Below are 27,732 nucleotides of genomic sequence, written 5' to 3' on the forward strand. Positions count from 1 at the left end.
TAAAAGTCCTTGTCTACAAGGCAAGAAAAAAAAACTTAATACAAACTTAACCCATCTGTGACAATCCTTTGATAACAAGAAGTTTGAAAAACTTGGGGCACAAGTAATCGACTTAAACCAAATATGTTCTACATATGTTATAAGGCCTTACAAAGGCACATTTCAAACTAACTTTATATTCTTTTAGTAGCATACCAAGCAGCAAAAAGTTAGTCGATACCAACACAGTCACCCAAAGTGCCATTAACCTCCCAGGGATGCTGTGCAAGGGGCCATCCACCTTTTCCCTGAACAGATATATTTTATTTTTTGTCAAACGATACATTTTGTTAGATTAGATGTTAGATTAGCAACCGATGAGGTTTGAACCCACGCCATCATGCAAAAGCTCAACACATTTCTACCATATAGTAAAGGACCGCTTGTAGGGTTTGATGTATTTTGAGCTTCTACTTTTTATTTTTTTTATTTTTTTTTATTTTGCCAAACAATAGATTTGTTAGATTAAAGAACCGACAAGATTCGAACCCACGCCGTGGTGCAACAACAATGCTCCTCTCCACCATTGTAGTAAATTGCCACTTGCAAACTTCTTTGTTTTGGTCTTAATAAAATGCATTCTCATTAAAGGGGTGATATGGGTTGATGTATCTTTCTTTTTACTATTTGTATTTGGGGCATTTTTAATTATTTAATAAAATACCTTCTCATTTAAAGAAGGGAACTGTTATTAACACTCTAAAAATCTCATCATACATTCCTTATAATTGTATTTTTCTTTCTAATTATAGAAAGTTTGAAGTATCAAATGAGATTTTTACAGTGCTAATAACAATTCTCTAAAAAAAAAAAAAAAGTTATATTTTACCTATTTTGTTTTGTAGAAAACCCCAAATCCCAAGAAGTACATTTATAGGGGAGTAGGGAGACGCGTTTCTTTTACCTTATTGCCAGCGGCGACTCACGGAATTTAAAAAGCAAGCAAAACATACCATTTACTATTATTCACTCTTTCCTTCTTTCTGTGTTTGCTTCCATTTCTTTCACACGCCAACTTGTTTTTCTTCAACTATTTTTTCATCATCGCACATATCACCCTTTGAATCTCTCTCAAATCTCAAACCATTTGGTTTCACTTTCACTTGTTTTCCATACTCCTGCAGAACATGTAACGGTTTCTCTGCATATACAGGTAATACCCAAAGCTGTACGTCGAACACTATGGTTTGATTTCTTCTTTTTGTTTTTGTTTTGATTTTTTAACGTTTAATTCTGTTGTTTTTGGTTTCCTGGTCATGATCTGTTGGTGGGTTTCTCTTGAATCTCTGTTTGGTTGCTGAGAAAATTAGTTTGAGTTGAATAAAAGGAAAGAAAAGTGGAAAAACTCTAACTTGGTCCCATATACTTGCATTTGGCTTTGCGGGTGTTTTTTTCTTCTAAAATTATGTACTTTCTTTTGCTTATTTTCTGAGCAACCAAACAGAGCATTATTGCGTTTGTGACTGACCCAATTTCTTAGATTGTCGATTATCTGGAAATTTTTATTGGTAGTATCTATTGGTATCATATAGGATCTCAGTTTAATTTGATTTGGTTAAATGGTAGGCAGATCAAGTAATTGTTTGTCACTATAGTTTGCTAAACATACACAGTTAGACTGCTGAATTTTGCTTTTTCCCACTTTAATTAAGCTTTTATTTGGATTGAAAACTGTTGGGTTTTTATTCCATCCTGCCCCAGAAAAAAAATTCAGATAAAAGATTAATTCCAACTGTTATTTTTCTCTTATTACTGTTACAAGGGTTTTAACTTCATAAATAGTAGAATTAGTTAATGCTTATTCAATGTTAGTTTCCTGTCTAAATTGGAAATGGAAGCTAGAATAGTATACCAGAATGTTCTTTTTTGAACAATTCGGAGTTTGTATTTGATTATTTAGATGGCCTTGAATTTCAACAAATTTTTGGGAATCAACCTCGCAACTTTGAAGATCATGATGTTGATATTTTAGTAGGCTACAAACAAGTGGCGCCTTCTTTTGTTTTTCCTTAGTCTTGATATCAGATTGGCGTTTTTCAGGTCTTTTACTGGGATGGATAATTGAACAGGCAGTAAAGTATAGTTGAGGAGATGAAGGCCGAGCCAGCTGTGCTTATTGTTGGATTATCTATAGGGGTAGTGATTGGAGTGCTTTTGGCAATTTCTGGATTCTTCTGCATTAGGTACCATAGGAGGCGTTTGCAGATAGGGAATAGCAGTTCTCGGAGGGCAGCAACTATTCCTATTCGTGCTAATGGTGCTGACTCTTGTACTATATTGTCAGACTCAACACTTGGTCCGGATTCGCCTGTAAGATCTGGACAGAATGGTAGATCCTTCTGGCATGAAGGATTTAAGAAGAGCAATGTGGTCTCAATGTCTGGAATTCCCGAGTATTCTTACAAGTAATGTTTCCAGAAAACCTATTCCTCTTGTTTACCTTACTTTTTGATTTTATCTTAAACGATTATCTTTTTATCATATCCTTTATCTTTACATGTGACGAGAATGTTCAGTATGATTTATTCAGAACTCTGCAAGTACGAATCCTAAATTACCTAGAATTGACACTTTTGAAGGCAAGCACTGTTTCTTGACTGATGTGGAAATGTATCGATCATGTTTATGGGAAATATGCGAGATTCTATCTTTAGAATGTTAGTGATAATATGAATAAAGTAACCGGTAATCGCTAAATAATCAGTCTGCATGCTTACTGTAAACATTTGAACGCCAGATGATCAATCTATGTGAATAGGGTGGATAGCTTGAGTTCTTATCAGAGGAATGGTAATCTGATATTCACTGAAAACACAGACACAATCACAAAAGCTTTATATGCCTACATATTTACTGTGGTTTGCTTCAATTGTTCTGTGAGATACCAAATGCCATACATCTATAATTGCAAAATTTACTAGATAGGTCCACACCATATTGGATTCTCGTAAGATGATACACAGTGGTAAATAATCCGCCTGCTTCATCATGAAATTTTTGGTGTCATCCTTCCCAAGTCTTAACTGCTTAGTACTCCCTGTTTATTTTTTTGGTGAAATTCTCAATGACTTAATATATTACTCTTTTTAAACGAGATGCAGCTTATTTTGCACACTTAAGTTCTCGATCTTCTTTCCCATTTGGTTTGTTAATTTTTTGTTAATGGGGTTCATACAGGGATCTGCAGAAAGCAACATATAACTTTACAACATTGATAGGGCAAGGTGCATTTGGTCCTGTGTACAAAGCTCAGATGTCAACGGGTGAGACTGTCGCTGTTAAAGTGCTTGCAACTGATTCTAAGCAAGGGGAGAATGAATTCCAGACAGAGGTAGTGGTTATTTGATGGTTGATAATTACTAGTTTTATGCCCTGATTACCAGTTATTGATTAATGGTATAAATTTATCGGAAATATGTTTAAATGTTTGGGAGTTTGGTGATATATAAGAAAGTTAATCCACTTACAGATATTTTCAGGAGATTTGTTTTTGGAGACTTCGAAAAATCATAACCATGTTTAATGTCATGTTGTAGTTTTCCTTTTTAAGTTTATCCACCTTGTCTGTTATAGTCCCTCATGGTGATTCTGTTCTTTCCCCTTCAGGTTAAGCTATTGGGAAGGTTGCATCACCGAAACCTCGTGAACTTAATTGGATATTGTGCAGAAAAGGGCCAACATATGCTTATATATGTCTACATGAGTAAAGGCAGTTTGGCCTCTCATTTATACAGTAAGATGACTGTCAACTTCAAATATGTTTGTTTTAATGTAATGTTTTAGATTTATCACGCAGTATGAACTCCACTCGATATGCATATATAAGTACGTTACCTAAGAATAGCATGGTTTTCTTTATGTAGGTGAAAAGCATGAGCCATTGAGCTGGGATTTGAGAGTTCTAATAGCTCTAGACGTAGCTAGGGGCTTGGAGTATCTTCATGATGGAGTAAGTAAATCGTGTTGTGTGACACAGCGAATTTCATCTTTGCCTGGGCATGCCTGCACGTGATTTTATTCATGCCAAAGGTGTTTACTCGTCTATTTTGCACTTTTTACTTCAGGCAGTTCCTCCTGTAATACACCGTGATATTAAATCATCCAATATTCTGTTGGACCAATCCATGAGAGCTAGGGTATGTCTTCCAACTTTTCTATAATTATTACCAACTGCAGATTCCGAAATAATATCTTGTGGTGTGAAGAGGAATTATTTGATTTACTTCCCTTCCAAATATCGAAAAATTTATTGCATTTTGGATTTTTGCATAATATATGTATTTAAACAATAAAGAATTAGGCTGCCAATTGAGATATTATATAGGGTTAAGTTGGATTAAGCAGGTTGCTGATTTTGGACTTTCAAGAGAAGAAATGGTGGATAAACATGCAGCTAATATTAGGGGAACTTTTGGTTATCTTGATCCTGAATATATATCTACAAGGAATTTCACCAAGAAAAGTGACGTTTACAGCTACGGTGTTTTGCTCTTTGAGCTCATAGCTGCAAGAAATCCTCAACAGGGTTTAATGGAATATGTTGAACTTGTAAGATCTCTCTCTTTCTCTCTCTCTCTCTCTCTCTCTCTCTCTCTCTCTCACACGCACTGCACATGCGCACGTATGGATAACCTAATATCATAGTAGACTATCATATTAGACTCCTAATATGGATAACCTAATATCATAGTAGACTATCATTTCCCTTTTTTTTTTTAGCAGATGTACTTGTCCACTTGGATCCTGCTGTTTACTTTGCAAATCTAATGATATTTCTGTATGAAAAATAGGCTGCGATGAATACAGAGGGGAAACTTGGGTGGGAAGAAATTGTGGATTCGCGTCTTAATGGAAGTTTCCATGTGCAAGAGCTCAACGAAATGGCAGCTCTGGCATATAAATGTGTTAGTCGTGCCCCCAAAAAAAGGCCTTCCATGAGAGACATCGTACAAGTGCTATCGCGGATGCTCAAAATGAGGCACAACAGGAATCATGTGAAATCCTTGTCATCTGTGACAGATGAAGGCACAACTGACGTGAACCAACCAGAAACCAGAATCCAAATGGCCGAACACCACAGAGAGGAGTCTGTGGACAGCCTAGCCGATACCTATGAAGTATAGACGCTGGCTTCCCCATTTTTTCATTTTTTTTCTTTCTTATTTCTTGGTTTTTCGGGTTTGCTTTTTTGATACATGTGCAGTCTTTGGGCTAGAAGATTTCTGGTCGAGTGACACAGGTTTTCGGTTCAACATTCGACCCTGTAACATATCCATTGCTTTCTTCCTCCCTGTTTTGCTCAGATGACAGATTTCTAGATTTATGTACCATACTTTGCAATGGAAATGAAGGAAAAGTTGATACCCTTTTGAACTTATTTCCCATTATTTTCAGTGTCTGCATAATTTACAATTGAGAAATTTTATTTGAATCCATATAAATTCTTTAGACACCCAACTTAAATTTTAATTTTGAAGTGTCCTTTTTTACATATTACATAATTACTATAAAGTACAAGATGTAATTAACAATAAAACTAAATTTTATCAATAAACCCACATCTAATAATCAAATTCTTACTATCACCAATCTAATCTTTCTTCTTCGAAACTTAGAAAGTGATGAAAAAAATAAGATTCGTGAGTGAATGTGGGGCACATAAAAATCACAAGTCCATGAAGGCATATATGATGACTTCCCAGTCCATCCTACAGAAAATGGAGGCAATCACTCCATCGTCAAGCCAAAGGAGATAGAAGATGTAGATTATGTACTAGTTAAAATTGGTCAAGCACAAACCAGATTGATGATATTTATGTAAATATTCATAAAACTAAGTTCAAATGGCAAAAGAGCATAGGCACCTATAGAAAAATTATGGGTTATTGCTAAAAGGCGGTAAAAAGTTAAAGGGCAAAAAAAAAAAAAAAAAAAAAAAAAGACAGAAACTTTTGAACAGCAATTTTGACAATCATCTTTAAGTGTTTTGCACTCAAAGGGAGGAGTGCAAGAGATTCAATCAAGTGTGAAAATCACCGGCCAAGTTTTTTTTGAACATTGTAAGAAAGATTTGAAGCTGAATGTCAATATAAAAGCTGTAATCACCCAAAAGGACACAATGAAGAGAGTAAAATTGCTGATGGAATTGGCAACAATATGACCGCAAAGGGTGCTGGGGCAGACATCAATCCCATACCTAAACTTGTATATATAAACCTGTCAAACAAAATTGCAACTGATGTTTTTCTAACAAATGCACAATATAACAAGAATAAAGAAAAACTGCAAGTAGCCTCTGACATTTAAGTCTCGAAATCAAACTCAGTAAAAACCAAAATTAGGGAATGAATAAATTAGAATCTAAATCATATTGATTTGGTTATTCTGTAAGAGAAAAAGTTATCACAAATTCACAAGAAAGAAGACAAATTCAACAAGTTAGTAGTATGGGTGTAAAGATACATTTACATATTGAATTAGGTTTATGAGGGTAGTTTAGGTAATAAAATTGTGTTTAAAAAGATATTAATAGTTTAATTAAAAATAATATGGGTGTGAAGAGTAAGTTAGGTGTAAAATGAGGTTATACAAGTTCAAATAAAATTTCCCCTTACAATTTTTGTGTCTTATTGGAAGCAAACCTTCCGCCAACCAAAAAATAAATAAGTTAGGAACATCACCGATGGTTGTGCTATAATAGCAAAATAACATTGAACTTCTTTTTTTAATATAGTTTATTTTTCCTACAAATCATCAGATAGAGAAAAAAGAATGCAATCATTCCCCTTCTAATATACATGGTTAAGTTTTGGGTGTCCAAAGACAGCTTTGTGTCCACAAAATCACTCTAGTTTGGTACGATGGACTTTGTCAAAATAAATAATCATGCACATTACTTTTAAAATAAATTATTACTAACACTCTAAGATCTAAGTGTACACTTGTCATATTAGAGTATTTTTCTTTCTAAATATCGAAATTTTGAAATATTTAAGTACATTTTTGGAACGTCAATAACAATTATTCAAATCTAATCTTAAGGGCCAAAAGAGATTTACGAATCCAGTCACAGTCGTTATTCCGGCCAGCCCACTAAAATTTGGGCTGGGCTTTACCCTCCATGCATATGTCAGCTTGCCACAAAACCCACCAAAGGACCAGCTACGCCGTCGTTTGATCCCATCCTATTGTAAATTTACACACTCTCTCTCTCTCGTCTCTGTATTATCCATTTCTCAGTCACATTCATAGCCAAGCAACGAAAATGGCAGCCATGGCTGCACTGCAGAGCTCCATGACCTCTCTTTCTCTCTCCTCTAACTCCTTCCTCGGCCAAAGCCTCTTCCCCCCAACCCTTTACCGTGTCCCGGTATGCTTGACTTTCTCCCCCAATTCTTGTATCAAATATAAAATATCTATATATACCTCTATATATACATGTATTTTGCTGCATTTAAGTTCTTTGCTTGTAACAGGGAACTGGGTTTTGCTTAAACTCAACGCTCTTTGTCACAGTGGTTTCTGCAAATTGATGTGATTTTACTTTTCTTTGTGGAATTGAATTCCTCTATTAATATGCAAAAATGGGGTTTCTACAAATAGGTGAAGTGAGAAGGAGATTGATAAATTTTAATGTGTTTGTTTACTATTTGAAAAATTGCACCTCCTTTGGTTATGGTTCTGACATTGTTGGATTCTCTGTTCAAAATTTTCCAAGTTATTATAAACTTGAATTATTTAGTTTGAAGTGAATAAAAAACAGATGAAGGAATTGGTTGAACAGTTTTAGTGGTAAACGAAGGTTTCCGGTGGAATATTTTGAATTTGTGATGGATATAAGAAATTAAGAACACAATTTTGTGTATAAGATTTAGAAATAGGGCCTTAAGTACTTTGTTTCTTAATAACTTCTGATACAGTTTCTGTATTCTATCCCCACTACCTAATAATGACAATGTGTTAATGCCCTAATCAATGATTTGGAGTTTTCCGGGTTTATAAGTAGGCCTATATTAGTGGATAATAATGTTTATACTTGATTTCATTGACATAAGACTGAGTTGTATGAAATGAACGTTTAGCTAGAGTGAGCTTTCGGTTTACATAGTCATAAGCGGGGCTTTCTGCACTCTACATACTGATCGTGACACACATATCGGTTCATTCTGTTAGAATAATTTCATTTCTTTTCAGAGTTTTTGTGTTAACGCCTCCAGTATATGGCATCTCATAAAGTTTTTCACTAAACGTGTCATGTTGAATTTTGATACTATATTTTAATTTTACCAGCAAGTTTCTTAAAAAGAATCTGATATGTTTTCCAAGCCCATAATTGTGCACGGGTTTTCTTTTATGTTTTGTTCTTTCTTGTCATCTCAAAGAAACAAAATTTGATACCGTCAAGGTGATGGGAATTGTTTTTATGCCATTCACATTGTAGTTTGAGTTTGAATTACTCTGATCACTGGGTGGAAAAAAGAGATACATTCGTAACAATTTGTCCGCTTGTTTTGTGCGCAGGCCAAGTTCACAGCAAAGCCTTGCCTCATCGTCGTGAAGGTTAGTATCACGAGTCCTATCTATTTTCTCTGCCTATACAATCAGAATCTGATGCATGTATAGTGGAATTGCAAACTTACTAGCTTTCTAGAAAGTGATGCTTCTGCTTGTTTGTAGCTGGAGAGTCTTTTATCTTGATTTGCTGGCTAAACCAAGAAAACATTATTTCAATTTCTGGTTTGCATAATTTAGTATCTTTTTCTTTTTAAAAAGCTATTTTTGGTAATGGGATATGATGTAGCATATTAAGGCTGTTCATCTCCTGAAGTGTTGCTTTTTTCGTCGTCTGGCAGCTCAAAAGATGGGAGCGGAAGGAATGCAAGCCAAACAGCCTACCAGTTTTGCACAAAATGCATGTTAAGGTTGGGGATACAGTGAAAGTCATATCGGGACATGAAAAGGGTAAAACTGGAGAGGTAACAAAGATCTTTAAGCACAATAGTACCGTGATAGTGAAGGAAATAAACTTGAAGACGAAGCATATGAAGAGCAGGGAAGAGGGAGAACCAGGACAGATTCTTAAGGTTCTTTTTCTTTCGTGAACTTTGGAACCGTCAACTTTTGTTTCCTTGCTTACTAGTTTCATTTAATTACAAATAAACATTTTAAATTTCATATTCCAGGTAGAAGGAGCTATACACAGCTCGAACGTGATGCTTTTCTCGAAAGAAAAGAATGTAGCAAGTAGGGTGGGTCATAAAATTCTGGAAAATGGACAACGAGTTCGCTACCTCATCAAAACTGGTGAAATAATAGATAACGCCGAGAACTGGAAAAAATTGAAGGAAGAGAAAAAGAAAACTGAAGAAGCCGTCACTGCTGCGTAAGGATCCAAATCTTGCCTGAACGCGGCTGTAGATTAGAAACTCCGGATGTATTAATATCATTTTGTAAGTTTGTATTGGTTTCTCTTGATTGATGCACCGCAGCTGAGTGATATAAATTTCTTTATCTGTGTTGGTTGAATGCGAAATTAGAATGTTGATCGTCCTCCAAAACGTGCAAGTTATCTTTTGAATGCATTGAGACTGAGCATGCCGGACTTGGTCATTTGGAACGCAGATTTGTCACGAGGGATTGTTCTTCATGCGCTGTACACGTTTGGTGCCTAGGATTATATAGGATTGGAGATAACTCGGTAGATTCAATATTGTAGAAAGAACTGGAGGTAATTTCCAAATATGGCAAAGTTGAAGGTAGCAGATGGATTGAGATTAAGAGATTTAAGTTTCATTCGTCTAAGAGCTCGTTTGGTTAGTGCTTTTAAATGATTGAAAGCGTTTTTAGAGAAAATGATTTTGGGTTTCACTCTCATAATATTTTCAATACGGCTTATATGTTGATTAGATGATCTCAACTTTTATTAATTCTTTACACATGATTTTGACATTATAATATTAGGAAAACTAATGAAAATAGTTTGAAAACTTTGAGTTTTAACCAAAATGACAAAAAAGTGTTGTAAGTGAATAGTACCAGGAGTAACTTTTTAGAGTAAAAATGTCCTTAACGTTAAAAGTGAACAATATCAGAAGTATTTCGTTAACACTCCTTATAATGTTACCAATTAGCATTGACGGACCCACTAAGGGGCGGGATGGGTCAGCTGACCCTCCCAACTTTGGCAAATCTCTATGGAAGACCTAAGTGCTGCCTCTTTTAAGCTTAGAATTGTCCTTGAGGTATGCCTTTCAACTGCTCGATGAAATGCCTTAATGAACATTGGGCAGGGCAAGGCATTGTGTGCAGCGCGCAGCTCCTTTGCTGTTGATACAAACTCTCTTTGCTGCTGAGACTGCTGATCTGCAGCAAAACCATGCCATTTTATATTTTCTCTTAACAATAAGACTTGACCACTTAAAAAAAATACAAACTTACTTAACCTTCTTTTCTGGACATAGATAAACCCAAGTCTTTAATCATAATTTCTATCAATCACCGATCTTTAAAATTTCAATTTCCCTTTATTAATAATGAAGTTATAATACAATTTCAAATATGAAACAACGATAAACAATTGCAATTTGTAATGTTACTTTATGGATTTTGGAGTTATGATTTAATTTCCAAGGCTATTTATTTGTTAAGGAAATATTTGCAAATTTTATGTGTGACCTTCAAAATAATTTTTTCTAGATCTGCCACTGATGGAATCATAATTAAGAATTTTCACGAACTGATTACTAACTATTTCTGTGTAGAAATTTGTAAACTAAATCTCATTTTATGATTATTCGTAACAATTCACCTGACATACCATCTGAAGAGTTATTATTAAAATATATTGCGTGAAATAAATTTTTAACATATTCTTGAAGGATGATGATAGAGAGATCAAATGATATGGTTGTTGATGATTAAATTATTATTTAAGTATTAATTAACATGCTTATTTCTTATTAATGACATCATTCAATTTACAAACTTAATTTAAAAATTAATCTATCTAATATTATCCATTCTTAAATAATTAGCACAAGACGTAACCGCCCCATGTGATCCGCCTCTGTCACTGTCACGTAGATTAACAAATCAAAATTTGACATGTGTAACTTTAGTGTTTCGGGTTTCGAGCGTACAGAAAAAATTGTTTTGGTGACGCTTATGTAAGTGCTGACGCATCATCCCTTTTAAAAATCCAACGATTTGCATACCAAATAATAATATATTATCTCCATAATCACCATCTCAGATCCATAAGTCATGGCTGCACAAACTACTACCAGCGAAGCTGAGCACTGCTCTTCCTCTTCCCTGCCCCTCAACGGCCGCGTAGCCATCGTAACCGGCGGTTCGCGCGGCATCGGCCGTGCCATTGCAGCTCACCTCCACTCCCTTGGCGCAAAGGTCGTTGTCAATTACGCTTCATCAAACTCGGCGCAAGCAGATCAATTAGTCTCAGAGCTCAACCAGACAAGCCCAAAATCGCAAGCGATTGCGGTCCGAGCAGACGTCTCGGACCCGGATCAGGTGAAGCAGCTCTTCGACAAAGCCGAGCAAGAATTCGGGACCCAACTCGACATCGTCGTGAACAGCGCGGGGGTTTTGGATCCCAAATATCCCAGCGTGGCCAATACGGCGGTGGAGGACTGGGACAACACATTCAATGTCAACACCAAAGGGGCGTTTTTGGTTTCTAGGGAAGCGGCGAATAGAGTCAAGCGCGGCGGCGGCGGGAGAATTATTATGATAACGTCGTCGGTCGTCGGGGGGCTTATGCCTGGGTACGCAACCTATGCGGCCTCCAAGGCGGCGGTGGAGACGATGGTAAAGATTTTGGCCAAGGAGCTCAAGGGCACCGGAATAACTGCGAATTGCGTTGCGCCGGGGCCGGTGGCGACGGAGTTGTTCTTCGCCGGGAAGAGTGAGGAGACGGTTAAGAGGCTTGAGGATGCTTGCCCTCTGGGTCGATTGGGCGAGCCCAAGGATGTGTCTGGGATTGTGGGGTTTTTAGCGGCGGATGCAGGCGAGTGGGTCAATGGTCAGGTCATTCGGATCAACGGTGGATTTTGCATTTGATCAACTCGTTTATTTGCTGTCTTATCACCATATTGCACGTAATCGAATCCCGTCCAGTCAGCAATCTTTTCTCCATGTCGAATTTTACTTTTTTGCCCATTGAAAATTATTAAATTTGTAGAACTGGATTGGCTGGATTTAAAAAATAAATAAAAAAATAACAAAGGGTTTTTAATGTAACTGGATTTTTTTGGGTTTTCCTTGCATTGTTTCATTCATGTTGAATTTTTTTGAGATATAATGATGAGGACTAGTGGTTTTGCAGAGGGAGTGGATGCGTGAAACCCTCAGCTCTGTTTTTATTTTATTTATTTGTTTAGTAATATTAGAGAGTAAATTTGTAGATAAAATTTTAACAACTAAAGGACATAGTAATTGATAATTGGTTTATTATTTAGATGTTGATAAACGTGATCATTCCTATTAGTGATACATAATTTAGTTTGCAAATTTAGTCTTCTTAACATTACTTTTTTTTTTTATCAATTAATATTTTATTTAAATGTAACATGGAGCATGCTACTTAATACTACGGTCTAGTGATATTTTTTTTCATTTGTAAGTGTGAGGTTTTAAGTTCGATTTTCAATAAATTAGAATCACGTTATTATTAACCTATTGTGTCGTTTATTCAAAAATAAAAAAAAATAAAAAAAAGTGTAACATGGAATGTTTAAGCTAAAGTATCTAGCTACCGTTAGATTATTCAGTTTCAAGAATATTTCAGAAGTTCTAGTTTTGAATTTCAAGCTCCCCTCACCACTCCATGACACTCGAAAGTGCATGAGAATTCTTCTATATGCTTGTTTGCCTAAGTTGAATCAATTTGAAGAACTAGTTGAAATATGTGAAAACACACAACTTTCGAATAATGTGATTTTCGTGGTGATATGCAAAACCAATTTTACTAACTTCATCTACACAAAAATTGATTCAGCTTGGGATTTCGAATCACCTAAAAAAACTAAAAAATGAGAAAGTTATGATAAATTGTTGTTAAATCGACGATGTGTGTACAGTGAAATAAATAAAATAAAACACAAAATTTACGAGGTTCCTCTACAGTCAGTGTGACTGGAGTACGTCCTCAGGCAGCAGTGATGCTTTCATTATAATTTGGAATACTAGGAGTACAAAGATAACTCTATGTATTCTCTCCTCTCCTCTTTCTCTCTTTCTTTCTCTTCTCTCTTTCTCTCTGTGCTCAGTTTTCAAAGCATACGGAATGCTCTATTTATAAAGCAACTCCAAGCACACATCTTTGACAATATAATCTCCACATATCAATATTCTGCAAGGTTTTCAACACTTTGGCAATGTTTTCAATGTTGTGGCAGGTATTCAATACTGTGGGCATTCATTACCCACTAGTATTTTCAACACTCCCCATTGGATGCCCACATATCAACATTAGTTGCCTCGTTAAAATCTTGATCTATTTTTGGATGCTCCCCCTTGATGAGTTTCTCCCCCTGATTTCAAATTCTTTAGGCTGATCATTGATCCTGCTGCTTTAGTCTTTTAGCGGTGATAGATGCCGAATGAGGTGTTTCACTTGTTGTTAACTTTCCACAGGCTTGTTCTTGAACTGGGTTAGAGGGTTTTCTGCTAGACTTCCTCCAAAGGTCTGAATTTACCTATTTTATCTGGAGCTGAATTTGATTTAAGGGTGGTGGACACTTGATCTTGAATCGGACTTGTGATTTCTTCAAATGCCGTCTAGGCTTGATCTTGAATGAAATTGGACCATGAGGAGCTTCATGTGACAAGTGATTTTAGACTTTGTCGGGGATAAACTGACATGTGTTTGTTGTGCTTGTTTTCACATGCTTCAATGTATCATTTTCACTTGCCTTACTTGCTCCCCTTGCAGAAGTGGTATTTTCTTTATGCAGGTTTGGCATCTTCTCTTATAGTATTTGTCCTCTGATACAAAAGTGGAATGCAAACCTTGCATTTGAATGGACCATCACTGCTTGGTGGCAGCGCAAGTTTGAGTGGAGGTTCCGACATATTGTTTTCTCTGTCCTTGTCTTGGCAGGTAAGAACAAGGACAAAGGAAAGGACAGGGAGATTACATGATATGAGATACTCTTGCTCTCGTCCCTGATGATATGAAATACTCTTGCTCTGGTGTGACTTGTTTGTAGAGATATTCTCAGAGAGGAAGAAAACTGAGTATTTCGAGATACTCTGTGAAAGATGCATTCTCGGAAATGAGGAAGAGTTAGATATTTTTCAGTTCTGCCTTGCCGTGGAGGACAGAGGTTGACATATATATGGATTTCCCAATAGCAGGTAGTAGTGCTGTGTCTTTACTCTTGTCAGCAACTGTGGTATAATTAGAACAGTAAGATTCACGCGTTTTCAACTTTATCAGAGATCTTTGACAAAGTTGCACGTGATATCCAAGAGCTGAGATTGCGTCTAAAAAATGTTGACAGACGTCATGCAGGGAAATCCAGCTTTTGAAATTCGAAAATCGGTGTCTCTTCGATTTTTGAATAAGTGGTCATGTTGCCCCTCCTTTTATAGAGATATCAATTTTGTTCAGAAACACTCAGAAATTGTTGCCTGCAGAAATTTCCCTTTCTTGCACTTCTGAGATTTTATCTGACTTCCTTCATCATTTCTGAAAATGGCTTGCCCATCTAACATTTGCTTAGATTTGAGTCTCAAGATTGATACAGACGAGCAGCGTCAGGATAACATATAGCGCCCGTCCTTCTCATCTTCTAATGGTCCTCTTACGGTTGGGGACTCTGTGATGAAGAATAACATAACTGCTACAGTGGTAGCCAGGAATCTTCTCACTCCAAAGGACAACAGAATCCTTTCAAACCGTTCTGATGAGGCGGCTGTTCAAGACTTATTGGCTCTCAATGTTCAATGTGCGGGCTCTATATCCAATATGGGCCAGCGCTTGCTTGCTCGAACTCACCAAGTTGAATCATTAATGGCTGAGGTTGCAAGTCTTAAACAAGAGATTAGAGGGCTCAAGCATGAGAATAGAGTGTTACACATGCTTGCAAATAATTACTCTACAAGCATGAAAAGAAAGCTCGACCAGCTACTAGAATCCGAAGGTCGGACTCAAAATGACAATCGGGGGTTCGAGTCTTTATTCCAAAGACATCCATTGTCTTAGCTGTCTGGAGTTTCACCAAGTATTGAGACTCCAAATAATCAACTTCTGGTGTCTTCCCCTTCTGGGGTACTTCCGAGTACTGAGGCTTCACATGAGCAACCTTTGTGAAGGTTCCCTCTTGTTTGTTTGTTTTAACTCATGTGTATGTAATTTCTCGAAGATATTAATATATAAGCTTTATTTCATTCAGTGTATTGTGTTAAATATAATAAAGCATATATTTCACTAAGATGTGGTACTTCTGGACCAAGTATCAATTTATCTTTACCCCTTGCGAAGATAAATGATCATTCTTAGTGTATAAATCATTTGAGTATTCAACTAATGATCTTCAATCCACATGATTCTTTAATATCATAAATATCATGGATAAGCTTCGTGTTCGCATATTGTTCGATTCTGCAGTTCGAGACAATATTTCTCTCAGCACTTTATAATCTTTCTTGACTCTTCAGGAGTCCCAATTTAATATTATCAACTCTTGCAAGAGATTTTAGTATGTTGCAATAATACCATAATGAAAATACTCACTAAGGCAATTTATATCATCCATTGGTATTGAATACATATTTTATGTTTTACCCTTCCGGGGCTTACTTCAAGCAATTTGAATCCTTCAGGGATTTTCTACATTTCATGACACATTTTCCTTTAGAATTTATACAGAGCAATTCGCTTCCATGTATATTTGAGGGATTTACTTATGGAGATATGATGTGGGCGACTCATAACCCTTCGTGTATAATTCTCCATTTATACGAACTCGTTTCTAACCTTGTGTCATATCATGTGGATGTATTTCATGGTATTACAAATGCCCATATGTAACCTTTTAGGTTCAACATCTTTTGACTATTTGTATTGTATCCAAGTATATAGGTCTATTTTTCCACGTTCTTACAAAATTATAATGGAATTGTCTTTCTCCATTTTTGGCCCATAATTTTGTTGATGGAAAAAGAACGGGACTCAATATCACCACAGCTCATTGATGAATTTAGTAACTACTTGTAAAAACCAAAATTACCATTGGTTATCATCAATCTTTGATCCCATATTCTCATGTGCATGCGCATGCATAAAAGTTTTTCATTTCTTTTGGGATATCCATTGCCTCTTCAAGGGCATTACACTATCTCTTCCAGGATAGTTATAATTTAGAGAATGTGAATCATAACCTCCTATTGAGCATTATAGAGCTTGGATTTTAATCCCCACTTCAGGAGTTAAGTCATTGAAACCTATACGTCTATCATGCTTCATGCATGAGACATCAATATTCCCATGTCCACGGATTGACCTTTCTGGGACAAGTATCTTTGCGGCAACTGTCATGCGTCTGGCATGCGATAGTTATGCTTCGGGAATACAATAGTTTTAGTAGTGCCATATTCTTCTTCTTTTGAATGACTAAACCTTTTGAGTTTGAGGATCTGCCACGCTTCAGGCGTGCAACAGATAAATCATTTGCTGCCATATTATTTTGTCTAATAGGGACATTAATTCTTGTAGGCACATTTGCAGCAAGCATATGTGATTTCATCACTTTCGTTGCATCATTAAATGCATCTGGCATTTGATTTGCATATCGTTGAATCATTCAATTATTCTCACTTCGTTTGTATATTGATTACTTCATGAATCAAAATACGACAAATTCTCTTCGTTCTTCTGGAACGGTTTTTTCTCATCATTCTTCTGGAATGATATTTGCTTATCGTTCTTCTGAAACAAAGTTATTTTCTCCCCCTAGCGGCGGGAAAATTGTCTTATCAAAATGACAGTCCGCAAACCACGTGGTAAATATATCCCCAGTCAAGGGTTTTAAATATTGAATGATAGATGATGTTCAACATCAATGCCTAATCCGCAATGATGCTTCATTTCAGTATGTTGTGGTAGTGTAATAGGCACATAAATAACACAACCAAAAACTCGTAAATGTATAATGTTTGGCTGGTTCCCAAACACGAGTTGTACTGAGAAGTATTGATGGTTGTCAACAGGTCTCAATCAAATCAATAATGCATCATGTAAAATGACATGTCCCATGTAGAAACTTTGGCAATTTCATTTTCATCAGCAGAACGCGGGTAATTAATTTCATCCGCTTAATAAATGCTTCTGCTAAATCATTTTTTAGTATGAACATAAGGAACTTCTGTTCCTTATTTAATAGTCTGTAGACTAAGATTCTTATGGCTTTTATTGCAATTAAGTTGAGGCACTGCGGCACTTCAAACTTAAGGTACTTATCAAAGAACTTCATGTCCTGATCTTGAGGATCAAGGGACTTCATGCTCGATCTTTTTGTTTGATGGAACTTCAGGTCCAATCATTTTTATATGATGAGGATCAAGAAACTGCAGGTTCTGATCTGATCAAAGAACTTCGGGTCCAGTATATACTCATCGTAACAAAAAGAAGTACAACAAATAAATTAAAGCAATATGCGGTAATTCCAGCCATAATGAATAAATTGCATTTAAGTAAATAAAGCTTGTGACAAGGGTTTTAATTCAGCACCATTCACATAAATCAAAACTTAAAGCAGTAGGCGGTAAAACCGTCCATGATAAATAAATTGCTTTAAAGTAAATAGAACTTGTGAAAGGGTTTTAAACCAACACCAATTCACATAAATAACAAGAAGTATCATATCTCCTTTTATTTATTATTTTTCTTTCTTTTGTCAGTACTTATTCAAAGTTTACTATTGTTACTTTTCTGATTTCTGCAACATGGTGCCATGCACCAACAGAAACCATTTAAATGATTTTGACCAAATGGTGTCATGCACTATTCAAATCATTATATATATATATATATATATATATATATATATATATTTCTTATGTTGCAGTCAACATCCCTTTTTTTCTTCTTCACATGTGCTTTGTCATTATATCAATCCCCATTTTCTATTATTTTTCTTCCTTCTCTGTCTCTGCCAGTCTCGAAACGCAATGCCAGCTGGGTAGTTACGGAGGTTGCCCAAATTCAATTCAATCCAGAAGGCTACTAGAGACTGGCGTTGTTCTTGCATGACCCAGGGAACATGGCATCGTTAAGCAAGAACCTCCCTACAGAGACATAGATGACAGTGGGGTTGACGAAGGCACAAAAGAGGGAGGCCTGTGTGGATTCATTCTTGCCATCACTATCTCAAGCAACCAAGTATTCATGGGAGTTCTCGCGATCCGTCGAAAACAATGTGATCTGGGTTTCCAAGTCTGATGAGATTCTTCTGGATCTCTAGAAACCAGTTGTCAAGTACTAGTTTTCTCATCTCGTGACGACTTCAGATCGTAAATTTCAATTCTCACCGGAATTCGGTGGGGTGCTTCTAGCGCAGTGGGAGAGACGAAAAATGGACATACCTTTTATTCTGTGAGATTTTAGATGACGGAGGTGAGAGGTGGATAGTGTTTCATCGGATTTATGGCGTTGTGCTTTCCACTGACATGAGAGCTTCTCATGCTGATAACGTGTTGTAAAATCGATGATGTGTGTACAGTGGAATAAATAAAACAAGACACAAAATTTACGAGGTTCCTCTATCGTCAGTGTGACTGGAGTACGTCATCGGGCAGCAGTGATGCTTTCATTATAATTTGGAATACTAGGAGTACAAAGATAACTCTATGTATTCTCTCCTCTCCTCTTTCTCTTTTTCTTTCTCTTCTCTCTTTCTCTCTGTGCTCAGTTTTCAAAGCATACAGAGTGCTCTATTTATAGAGCAACTCCAAGCACACATCTTTGACAATATAATCTCCACATATCAATATTCTGCCAAGGTTTTCAACACTTTGGCAATGTTTTCAATGTTGTGGCAGGTATTCAATACTGTGGGCATTCATTACCCACTAGTATTTTCAACATAAATGAAATTATGCCAATTTTAAGGTTGTAAGTTCGGCTTCAAGCAGCTCGAACTCGCATCGAGTTCAGCTCATATTTGGCTACTGAGAGGAACAAACCAAGCCTAAGTTCGGCTCAAAAAGACACCGAGCTTGAACATTTGTATATTTGGCTCGGACAACTCTTCGGTGGCTCGTAATGAGACAATTTGAACTACATACTATTCAAGAAGTTTGTTTGGAATGAAAAATCATGTTTGCGATTTTGGATTATGTTTACTTTTGTTTTAAGTTTAGATTGACTATCTTCATTTGGACTTTTTATGTCTGAGATGGAGATTGATATTATATTGTCCCATCTTCTTTGGTTTCTAAACTACTTGCGTGAGAATCCAGCCTCCTACCGAATTTCAGTCATCTAAAATGAAAAAGACGTTTATATGATCGTCTCAAAGTACTATATATGTATGAAATTGTGTTATATCTCTACTAATTAATATAACATTTACTGTCAACCAAAATCTTATGAAATTACCATTTTAACCATCTAATTAAAACAAAATATGAATAAGAAATATGAGGCAGAAATGTAATTTCACACAACCAAATTTTGTTGTTTTTTTTTTAAAGTGTCACCTACATATAATCATAACATATATCTAATTATAAAATAAAAAATAAAAAAACTTCCCACTCCTACGTTCTCTATCACTCCCTTTCTCTCTCCGTCTATTTCAAAAACAAAAATAAAATTTTTTCTCACATGTTATAAATAGGCAAAAGTTAGAGAGATAACTTTTGTTAGTGACAAGAGCGAAACAGGTGTAAAATATTGCACTGTAAATCAAACACTTCTACATCATACATGATGGACAAATTAATATGAAATAGAAATGCTAAGAGGACTTTCTCAAAAGTAGAACATTTCATGAACTCTTTATCACTTCACAGTTTAACATCAATTTTCTTGTCAATACTACATAACATTGTGTAGAAAGTATAAGATGGCATATAGTCTATTGAAAAAGTCCCACTTTAAAAAATTCCTCTTAACAGTAGTAAATACTTTTTTCTTTTATTTTATTTTATTTTTTTTTTTGCCTTTTTGGGTAAATATGTTATCCCAATTGTATGAATGTGGAGAGCGTGTACAACTCAAATCAAATGGATGATTTAACATTTGGCAAACATGCATGCATTGACAACACACACTCTCACTATCTTATACGTCCAAAATAGTACATTTGTAATTAATGTAACTTCCATACATGGTAGACAGAAATGGAAATATTTGCTTTCCAAATTTAAGAAAAAAAGCGATTTATTACTATCGCCTCACATGCTTTGTCGATCGCCTATTGGTTTCTTATTATACTATTTTTCGGATATGAATATTATATATGCTACATGATTGCAACAGCCAACACTATTGATTATATATGCATATCTCTGTGTGTGTTTATATATATATATGTGTGTGTGTGTGTGTGTGTGTGTGAATCAGCCAGCGGGCAAAAGAAAGGGGGAGCTATGGCAACTTACTGTGTTACCGGAGCCACTGGTTTTACAGGGTCTTGGTTGGTGAAGAGCCTCCTGGAAGGCCACATGGTTCATGCCACAGTCCGTGATCCTGGTCTGTGCATTTCTTTAACTAAGCTATTAATGTTTTCTGGTTTTATTTTTTAAGTTTTTATTTTCATCCAAGTAGAACAACATAACTTTCTTTGTTTAGAGTTTTGTTTGTGTGACTTTTTTATGGTTGATCTTTGAACTAGAAAGGGAGAAAGAGAGATGGCAGAAGAACTCTGAATTGGGAGAGAGAATTTCTGGTTTCACCACCAGCGGGAAGCCTCACCAACTAAGAGCACTTCCACCGGAAGCAAAAGAGGCCGGCACCCAGTGGAAAAAACAAGCTGAGACTCAGCCAATCCACTCCAGCCCGTGGAATAGACTGGCACCCAGCCCAAGCCAGTCCACAGGTCAGCCTAAAATCGACAGAGGAAGGAGACGGCTCATCTGACGCCTTGCTAACGTCATGGCTACAGTCTCTCTCATCTGGAACCCATCCCGATCCCTGGAACCCCATCAACCCCCTTCCCCTGATAAATCCATATATTCAACACCATGTCCCCCTTCCAAATCGTGATCTTCCTGCAACTCGGATCGTCGTCGATCGGTTGATTAACTCGGATCTTCCTGCAATTGGAATTTTTTTCCGTTTTGTATTTTTTCGATGAATTTTTGAATATGTAGGTGTTGATTTTTGGGGGTTTACGGTGTGCACAGGTCCAGGATGGTGGGTGTCCATGTTCAGAATAGGGTAGATTCGACGACGTGGTGTACAGAGAGGAGAAAAAAAGGAAGAACAAGAAGAAGAAGAAGATGGTGTACAGAGAGAAGAAAAAACTGGGAAAAGTGGGAAGAATAGGAAGAAGAAGAAGACGGGAGTAGGGGAGTCAGAGAAAAGAAGTCAAAAATTAAAAAATTAAATTATTATTTTATAATAAAAATTAATAATATTTTAATAAAATTGACTAGGCTATTTTTTGTTAGGGGTGAAGATGCTTTGGCCTATTACTGTTTACTGGGGTCTATTACTGTTTACTTGAGTAGATAAATGAGTTGGGTACTGATGCAAAATCTTTAGGGGTGGAATTGCTCTAATATAATGTCATGTTGGGAGAGCCTTACACATAAATCTTATATTAATGGTCAACTCATGGTGACAATTAACCTGTTGGATTCAAGTCCTTCACATGAGTACCATTAACTTTCTAAAATGTGCATAATTTTTAGGTCAAAGCATCAATACTTGCATAGTAGCTGAAAGAAGGATCATATTTGAGTTGGCATTAGCTTTTGGGATAAGTTTTTAATAGTCTGAACTACTTAATATTTGAGTTTTATATCTATTAGATTGATAAGTATGTAAAAATAGTATTTTTTTCCAATTCAATCATGACTGTTCATTTTCCGTACTATTGAAAAAAAAAATTGAGATTTTGATATTGGTAAAGTTTTTTTTAGTCAAAATTTGTTTTAGCTAGAAAAATCATCAATAGGCCTGCCTTAGAAGTCATGTGACTGCCAAGGTTAAATAATAATTACATGCATTTTAAATCCTATCCCAATGTCAATATATATAAAATACATATGCGTGTACGAATGGATTTTCTGCACCATACTATAACTATAATTAACCCTTCTAAAGAAGAGTTAGAGAATAAACCAATATGGCATTTTGATTGGTAGACCACGAATGTAAGTTTCTGCTGGCCCGGCCCAATTTATAGGTCTAGTTTCTGGTTGAGATATCGTTAGGAGTATGAACCCCATAACGGGGATAGAAAAGATCTTATATGTGCTTATAAGTATTTGAGTTATTCCTTATATAGTCAATTAGTTTTATTTGGAAAACCTCAACTTCTTCTTGGTGTTAGAGAGGTTGTCTCACGTGTGAAGCCCAAGGCCCGCACGTACTTCATGTCACCTCATTTATGTTGTCCACGTGTTAGGCTTTAAAATTCTCCACGTGTGAAGGGTGTGTTGAGAATGAATCTCACATTAATAGGAGGAGGGACATTACATGTGCTTATAAGTATTGGAATACTCCTCATGTTACACGTGCTCCATGGAAACATATTGAGTTTTTAGTTTCAAATAAGCCGATTACTTGCGCGACAAGTTACTTAGACTCCTTAGTTCAAAAAGGATTGTTTACAGATTGGTTAAGTCTGCAAAAAAAATTTTTCTCTGCCTTGTAAACAATAGGGGTGCAACTCAAGTTGGACCAATATGAATCCATCCATGTCTAACCCAAATTTAAACCCAAACAAGTGGTTTTTTTTAGTTATAACTTGTCCGAACCCAACCCTATTTCAACCCGTTAATTGATTAGGTTGAGTTGGGTTGATCACTTGCCCGTCCATCCTCAACCCAACCCAACCCAACTAACCAAACCCAATCTAACCAGATTGTAAACCATATCAATTAATGCTCATACTACACCCAAGTGAGCTAAGTCCAAAAACCAACGTCCTTTCTAATATTTTTTTAATAAATTACCCTTAATAATTACTTAAGCATTTAGGGAATAAGAGGTTTTGATTAGTCAGCCCATATTCATAGTCTCTAAATTCTAAAGCTTTATAGTAGATTGATTTATGAAATTAAAGTTAGCTAGCTTTGATGCTACTTGGCTTAATTTTTTTAGGAATTCTTGGAAACTAAGTTGTTACAAGATTAAACTTGAAAGAGTTCGGTAACCCAAACCCAACCCAAGTAAATCCGAACCCAATTAAACCTTAGCCCAAATGAACCCGAATGAAACCCAATCCGAACCCGAGCCCAAATTGTAAAAGTTGGGTTAAGATTAGGTTGACCTTCCAACCCACCCAAGTTGCATCCCTAGTAAACAAGGACTTTTGATTGTACATCATATATCAAAGTATAGGAATGTTTATTTTCATTCAAGTTGCTAACTTTCTTGAGATCCAACTTTGATTAGCAACAAGGTAAGTAAAAACAATTAGTTCAACATGATTGAGCATGTAAAAACTTTGAAATATGCATTGGAGATCAAGATAAAGATTAAGGAAAATACATAAAAGCTAGATCTACTTCACAGAAATGTAAATAAAGGAGGTTTGGCCAAGGTTTCAATCTTGGCAAACAAGGTTTGTCTCCTCGCTGAGCACATCTTCATGTGTTTTACAAAACAAACAGTTTCTTTAATGGAATAGCACTAAAAGTTTCACAAAAGGGAATCGATACTACATAAGTACATGTAGCAGAGCTTCTAAAAAATGACAAAAGAAAGTTTTTAGTGGGAAAATACAAAGGAAATGACAGAAAATAACAAGGCTATCTAGGGTTCTTGCTATTGAGTTTACAGTGTTGAGAGTCATTTTTGCTTGCCTTTCTTGCTGCTTTTATAAACTTTTAACCCGAGTGTTCAAGTTTTCCCTTTCTAGTTCACTTCTCTCCAAAAAGAGTGAGTCTCCTCTTTGATTTTCGTTATTTACCCATTTCTGCTATGAGAAAGTGCTTTTCAGCTAAGGCCTGGCTGCCATATGCTCCTTGTCACTTCAATTGTAGGGCTGCTGCCTATGCTGCCAGATAATAATAATGAAATAATCCGTAGGCTACCGCCTTTACCAAAGCCACGACTAGCCCAAGTTAAAAATTGCTTTGCACATCTGGGCTTTCTTTGAATTAAGGCCAAATCAGCCGAAAAAACTGGACTAGTCATATTGTTTCAAAAGAGTGATGAGTTTCTTCAGATATCCTTTTAACTCATAGGCATGATAATTTATCTCTTCTATGAATGTTTCAATAAGGGTGATGAGTTTCCAAGTGTTTGCACCTATTATCATTGTGGACAAACACTGACCGGTTGAGATTGCTCCGAGCGGATTTGGGAGAAGAAGGAAGCTTCGACGAGGCTGTGAAGGGCTGTGACGGCGTATGTCACGTAGCAGCATCCATGGAATTGAGTGTTACTGTCAAAGAAAACATTGTTAATGCATCATGTTACATTTTCACTAGACAAAAATTGCACATATGCACTCTTAGTACATAAAACCCTTATGAGTTCCCATCTGAAATTTTGATCTCTAGAGAATTATGTTCGATCAAATATCATTGAGCCTGCAATCAAAGGAACCTTAGACCTCCTCAAATCCTGTGTGAATTCCGGAACGGTGAAAAGGGTTGTACTCACCTCTTCTATTAGTACTATCACTGCCAAAGACGGCAACGGAAATGCAAGAGTTGTTGATGAGTCTTGCCAAACTCCAATTGATCAAGTTCTAACTGCAAAAGCAAGAGGATGGGTAAATGTTTCCTCTTCTCTCTCTCATGCTTTATTCTTACAATTAGAAAATAGTCAGTGGTCCGAGTCTATCCAGTTGAAATGGTCAGTATAGTTTGACGTAACAAACGAGGCTTCATTGTGCATGAAAAACGTTCTTTCTTTAATTGACAGGTTTATGTACTTCTGAAGATTCTCACGGAGGAAGCAGCATTCAGATTTGCAAGTGAGAGAGGGATTAATCTTGTATCAGTCATAACAAGTACTGTTGGGGGGCCTTTTCTCACTTCCAAAGTTCCATCAAGCATTCAAGTTCTTCTTTCTCCAGTAACTGGTGGTTATGCTGTATTTATCTTCTTCTTCCCTTCTTAAAATGCTCGAAAAGCTTCCGGTACTGTTCACTTTAACAAAAAATCACATTTTTACAGTAAAAAGTCAATTCTAATACTATTCACTTTACCTTTTATTTTGTCATTTTTGTTAAAATTCAAAATTTTCAAATCATTTTTATTAGTTTTCTCTTGAAATATTCAAATAAAGTATGCTAACTTTTTCAATATAATATAGTTTAAATTTATTTTTATGAGTAAATAAAATAAGGGGTGCGGTTACAATACCATGTGGCCTTAGGTATCGTTTGGTATGCAGATGGGACGGGACGGAACGGAACGGAATGGGACGGGACGGGATGGGACAGGACGGGACAGGACGGAATGGAACGGAGCGGGAGCAAAGATGCCTTCGGATGGAAATAAGGAGGAAGAAGAAGGAGACGGAGAGGTTATAATTTTGTGTTCCACGGATGTGGAACGAGTCGTTCCAGGGGGGTGAGGTGGAACGAAAATTCACCCAATACTCGTTCCGTGGAACAGCTCGTTCCACCTGTTTTAGGAGCACCAAATGTGGGACGAAACGCCTTGTCCCACTCTGTTTTGTCCCGTCCCACGTACCAAACGGTACCTAAGTGCACGGGGGTAGATGAAAGTACATAATCTATTTCTTTAAATTTTACCCATTTTATGTTGCATTGGATGCAACGTGCTATTATAGAATTTCCACAAATAGAAAGTACGGATATCGTAAAGACAATTGAAGCTGTGGATATGATCTTCTATGCAGGTGACTCTGAACTCTGTGGCATATTATCTGCTGTAAATACAAGGATGGGATCAATTGCGTTAGTTCACATTGAAGATACATGCAATGCGCACATGTTTTTAATGGAGCATGCCAAAGCTGAAGGTCGTTACGTATGCGTTGTCCAAAGTTATCCAATATCCAAGTTGCTTAACTATCTAGCTCAGGCATATTCTTGCTCAAATTCAAACAGGTATACTTCTTCTGTTATAGCCGTTTTAAGTCACATATTATGTTCAATGGTACTTCTCTTCTTAATATTGGATGAAATCCTGAGTTCAACCTTCGCCACCCAAATTGATTGAAAAATAAAGTGGTCTATCATATTAGACGATGGGTGGCCTTCAAGTTGAAGTATTTAGACAAACAGTATGTTCCTCCTCAAGTTAAGTTCTCAACTTAGATCCTCATCAGATCGCTCTATATAAACATTATGAGATTAAGCTCACCATTTTCCCCTTTATTATAGATAATATTATTTGTTAAAAAAAAAAATCTTCAATAACCATTTTCTCAAAAGACCAAATGAATGACTAATAGTATGAAAATAGAGTTGATTAGACCAACCCCAACTCTGGCTGAAGGCCTATAATTTGGCATTTGCCTTTTGGCTGGGCTTCCAGTGGTGGCCGCAAAATTGAAAAAGCAAGATTTCGGCCTGACCAAAATAAGTGGGACTCATCTCTCTGTGGGATTTCACGACGAATACCAAATACCGGCATAACGACGTGCGAGACGAGTGATGCGCCTGATTCTGCAGATGGAGAAAGATTTTCTCCTCTTTTAATCTCTCTTTCATTCTTTTCCCTCCTATTTAAACGGTTACGAGTCGGTCATCATCAACAGCTTTGCAGATCATGAGGCTGAAATCAAATGATCATTGATTGATCCAATGATTACATTTCAAACATTTATATTTATATTATTTACTTTCGCTTATAATTCAATGACTGCGATAAAATGAGACCAAATCTAATAGTAAAAAAATATCCAACGGTTTGAATAATTTGAGAAAAAAATTTGACTCAAATATCACCCTAAATATTCATCCATTTGTTCATGCATCCACACAATCAATGTGGAACTCTGGTTTCAACGTGTCTGTTGTGTGATTTTTCATGCTTTCTTGAAATTTATATAGTTTTAGGTTTAAATGTTCCCAAAATTAAACTAAGTTAATCTAAACAAATATCATTTTTCAAAAAGTTAACAGAAACAAAAATAGTAGGCTAAGAAATTTAACAACTTTTTAGCCCGAAATGTAGACCGTACCATTGGAGCAAAAACATAGTTTCCGGCCGAATAACTAAAGCCAACAGTCTAAATTTGTTTTGGGAGCTGGTCTCAGTGGATTTAGCACCTTATTTCTACTCAATATATATTTTCTCGGTTCGGGGTTGTAACTCAAATGATTTACTACTAATTACATGCGTCTCCGATATTTCCCCTTCAATATTTAACCTTACTATTCTGCACATATTTTGCAGGTACAGAGTTCTCGAGGAAGAAAATGATGTAGTACCTTCTGAGATCTCTTCAAAGAAGCTAACTGATTTGGGATTCACTTACAAGCATGGCATTGAAGATATTTTTCATCAGACAGTTTCTTGTTGTTTAGGTTATGGCTTTCTACCTCCCATTTAGAGTCTAGAGTTTTT

General features: G+C 36.3%; 4 protein-coding genes across 5 annotated transcripts; all 4 read left to right on the top strand.

The window, feature by feature from the left end:
* The first annotated feature begins 974 nt into the window (after positions 1 to 974).
* On the top strand, positions 975 to 5,416 carry LOC103938201 (calcium/calmodulin-regulated receptor-like kinase 1). The gene is made up of 8 exons (XM_009348198.3): positions 975 to 1,192; positions 2,080 to 2,444; positions 3,217 to 3,370; positions 3,646 to 3,772; positions 3,903 to 3,988; positions 4,104 to 4,175; positions 4,384 to 4,587; positions 4,830 to 5,416. Exons 2-8 carry the CDS (start codon positions 2,131 to 2,133, stop codon positions 5,160 to 5,162), a joined length of 1,290 nt encoding a protein of 429 aa, XP_009346473.2. The 5' UTR covers positions 975 to 1,192; positions 2,080 to 2,130; the 3' UTR covers positions 5,163 to 5,416.
* Positions 5,417 to 7,210: 1,794 nt separating this feature from the next.
* LOC103938200 (50S ribosomal protein L24, chloroplastic-like) lies at positions 7,211 to 9,588 on the top strand. Its single transcript, XM_009348197.3, has 4 exons — positions 7,211 to 7,408; positions 8,560 to 8,598; positions 8,892 to 9,122; positions 9,222 to 9,588. Exons 1-4 carry the CDS (start codon positions 7,304 to 7,306, stop codon positions 9,423 to 9,425), a joined length of 579 nt encoding a protein of 192 aa, XP_009346472.2. The 5' UTR covers positions 7,211 to 7,303; the 3' UTR covers positions 9,426 to 9,588.
* Positions 9,589 to 11,249: 1,661 nt separating this feature from the next.
* LOC103948741 (NADPH-dependent aldehyde reductase-like protein, chloroplastic) lies at positions 11,250 to 12,278 on the top strand. Its single transcript, XM_048585938.1, has one exon. The coding sequence runs from the start codon at positions 11,302 to 11,304 to the stop codon at positions 12,115 to 12,117; it is 816 nt and encodes a 271-aa protein (XP_048441895.1). The 5' UTR covers positions 11,250 to 11,301; the 3' UTR covers positions 12,118 to 12,278.
* A 7,956-nt stretch (positions 12,279 to 20,234) lies between these two features.
* Positions 20,235 to 27,718, top strand: LOC103948742 (putative anthocyanidin reductase). 2 transcript variants are annotated; one of them, XM_048585804.1, is made up of 6 exons: positions 20,235 to 20,758; positions 24,474 to 24,643; positions 24,747 to 24,959; positions 25,112 to 25,271; positions 26,057 to 26,267; positions 27,562 to 27,718. In XM_048585804.1, the coding sequence occupies exons 1-6, from the start codon at positions 20,533 to 20,535 to the stop codon at positions 27,716 to 27,718; spliced, it is 1,137 nt and encodes a 378-aa protein (XP_048441761.1). In that variant the 5' UTR covers positions 20,235 to 20,532. The 2 variants fall into 2 exon arrangements, 1 of the variants encoding a protein (XP_048441761.1); XR_007258890.1 differs by lacking the exons at positions 24,474 to 24,643; positions 24,747 to 24,959; positions 25,112 to 25,271; positions 26,057 to 26,267; positions 27,562 to 27,718 and adding an exon at positions 20,905 to 21,858 and having other exon boundaries at positions 20,617 to 20,758.
* The last annotated feature ends 14 nt before the right edge of the window (positions 27,719 to 27,732 follow it).

Source organism: the organism of the source record quoted next, unplaced genomic scaffold, assembly GCF_019419815.1.
Source record: "Pyrus x bretschneideri cultivar Hongxiangsu unplaced genomic scaffold, Pyrus_bretschneideri_v1 Contig23, whole genome shotgun sequence".
Classification (NCBI taxonomy): domain Eukaryota; kingdom Viridiplantae; phylum Streptophyta; class Magnoliopsida; order Rosales; family Rosaceae; genus Pyrus; species Pyrus x bretschneideri.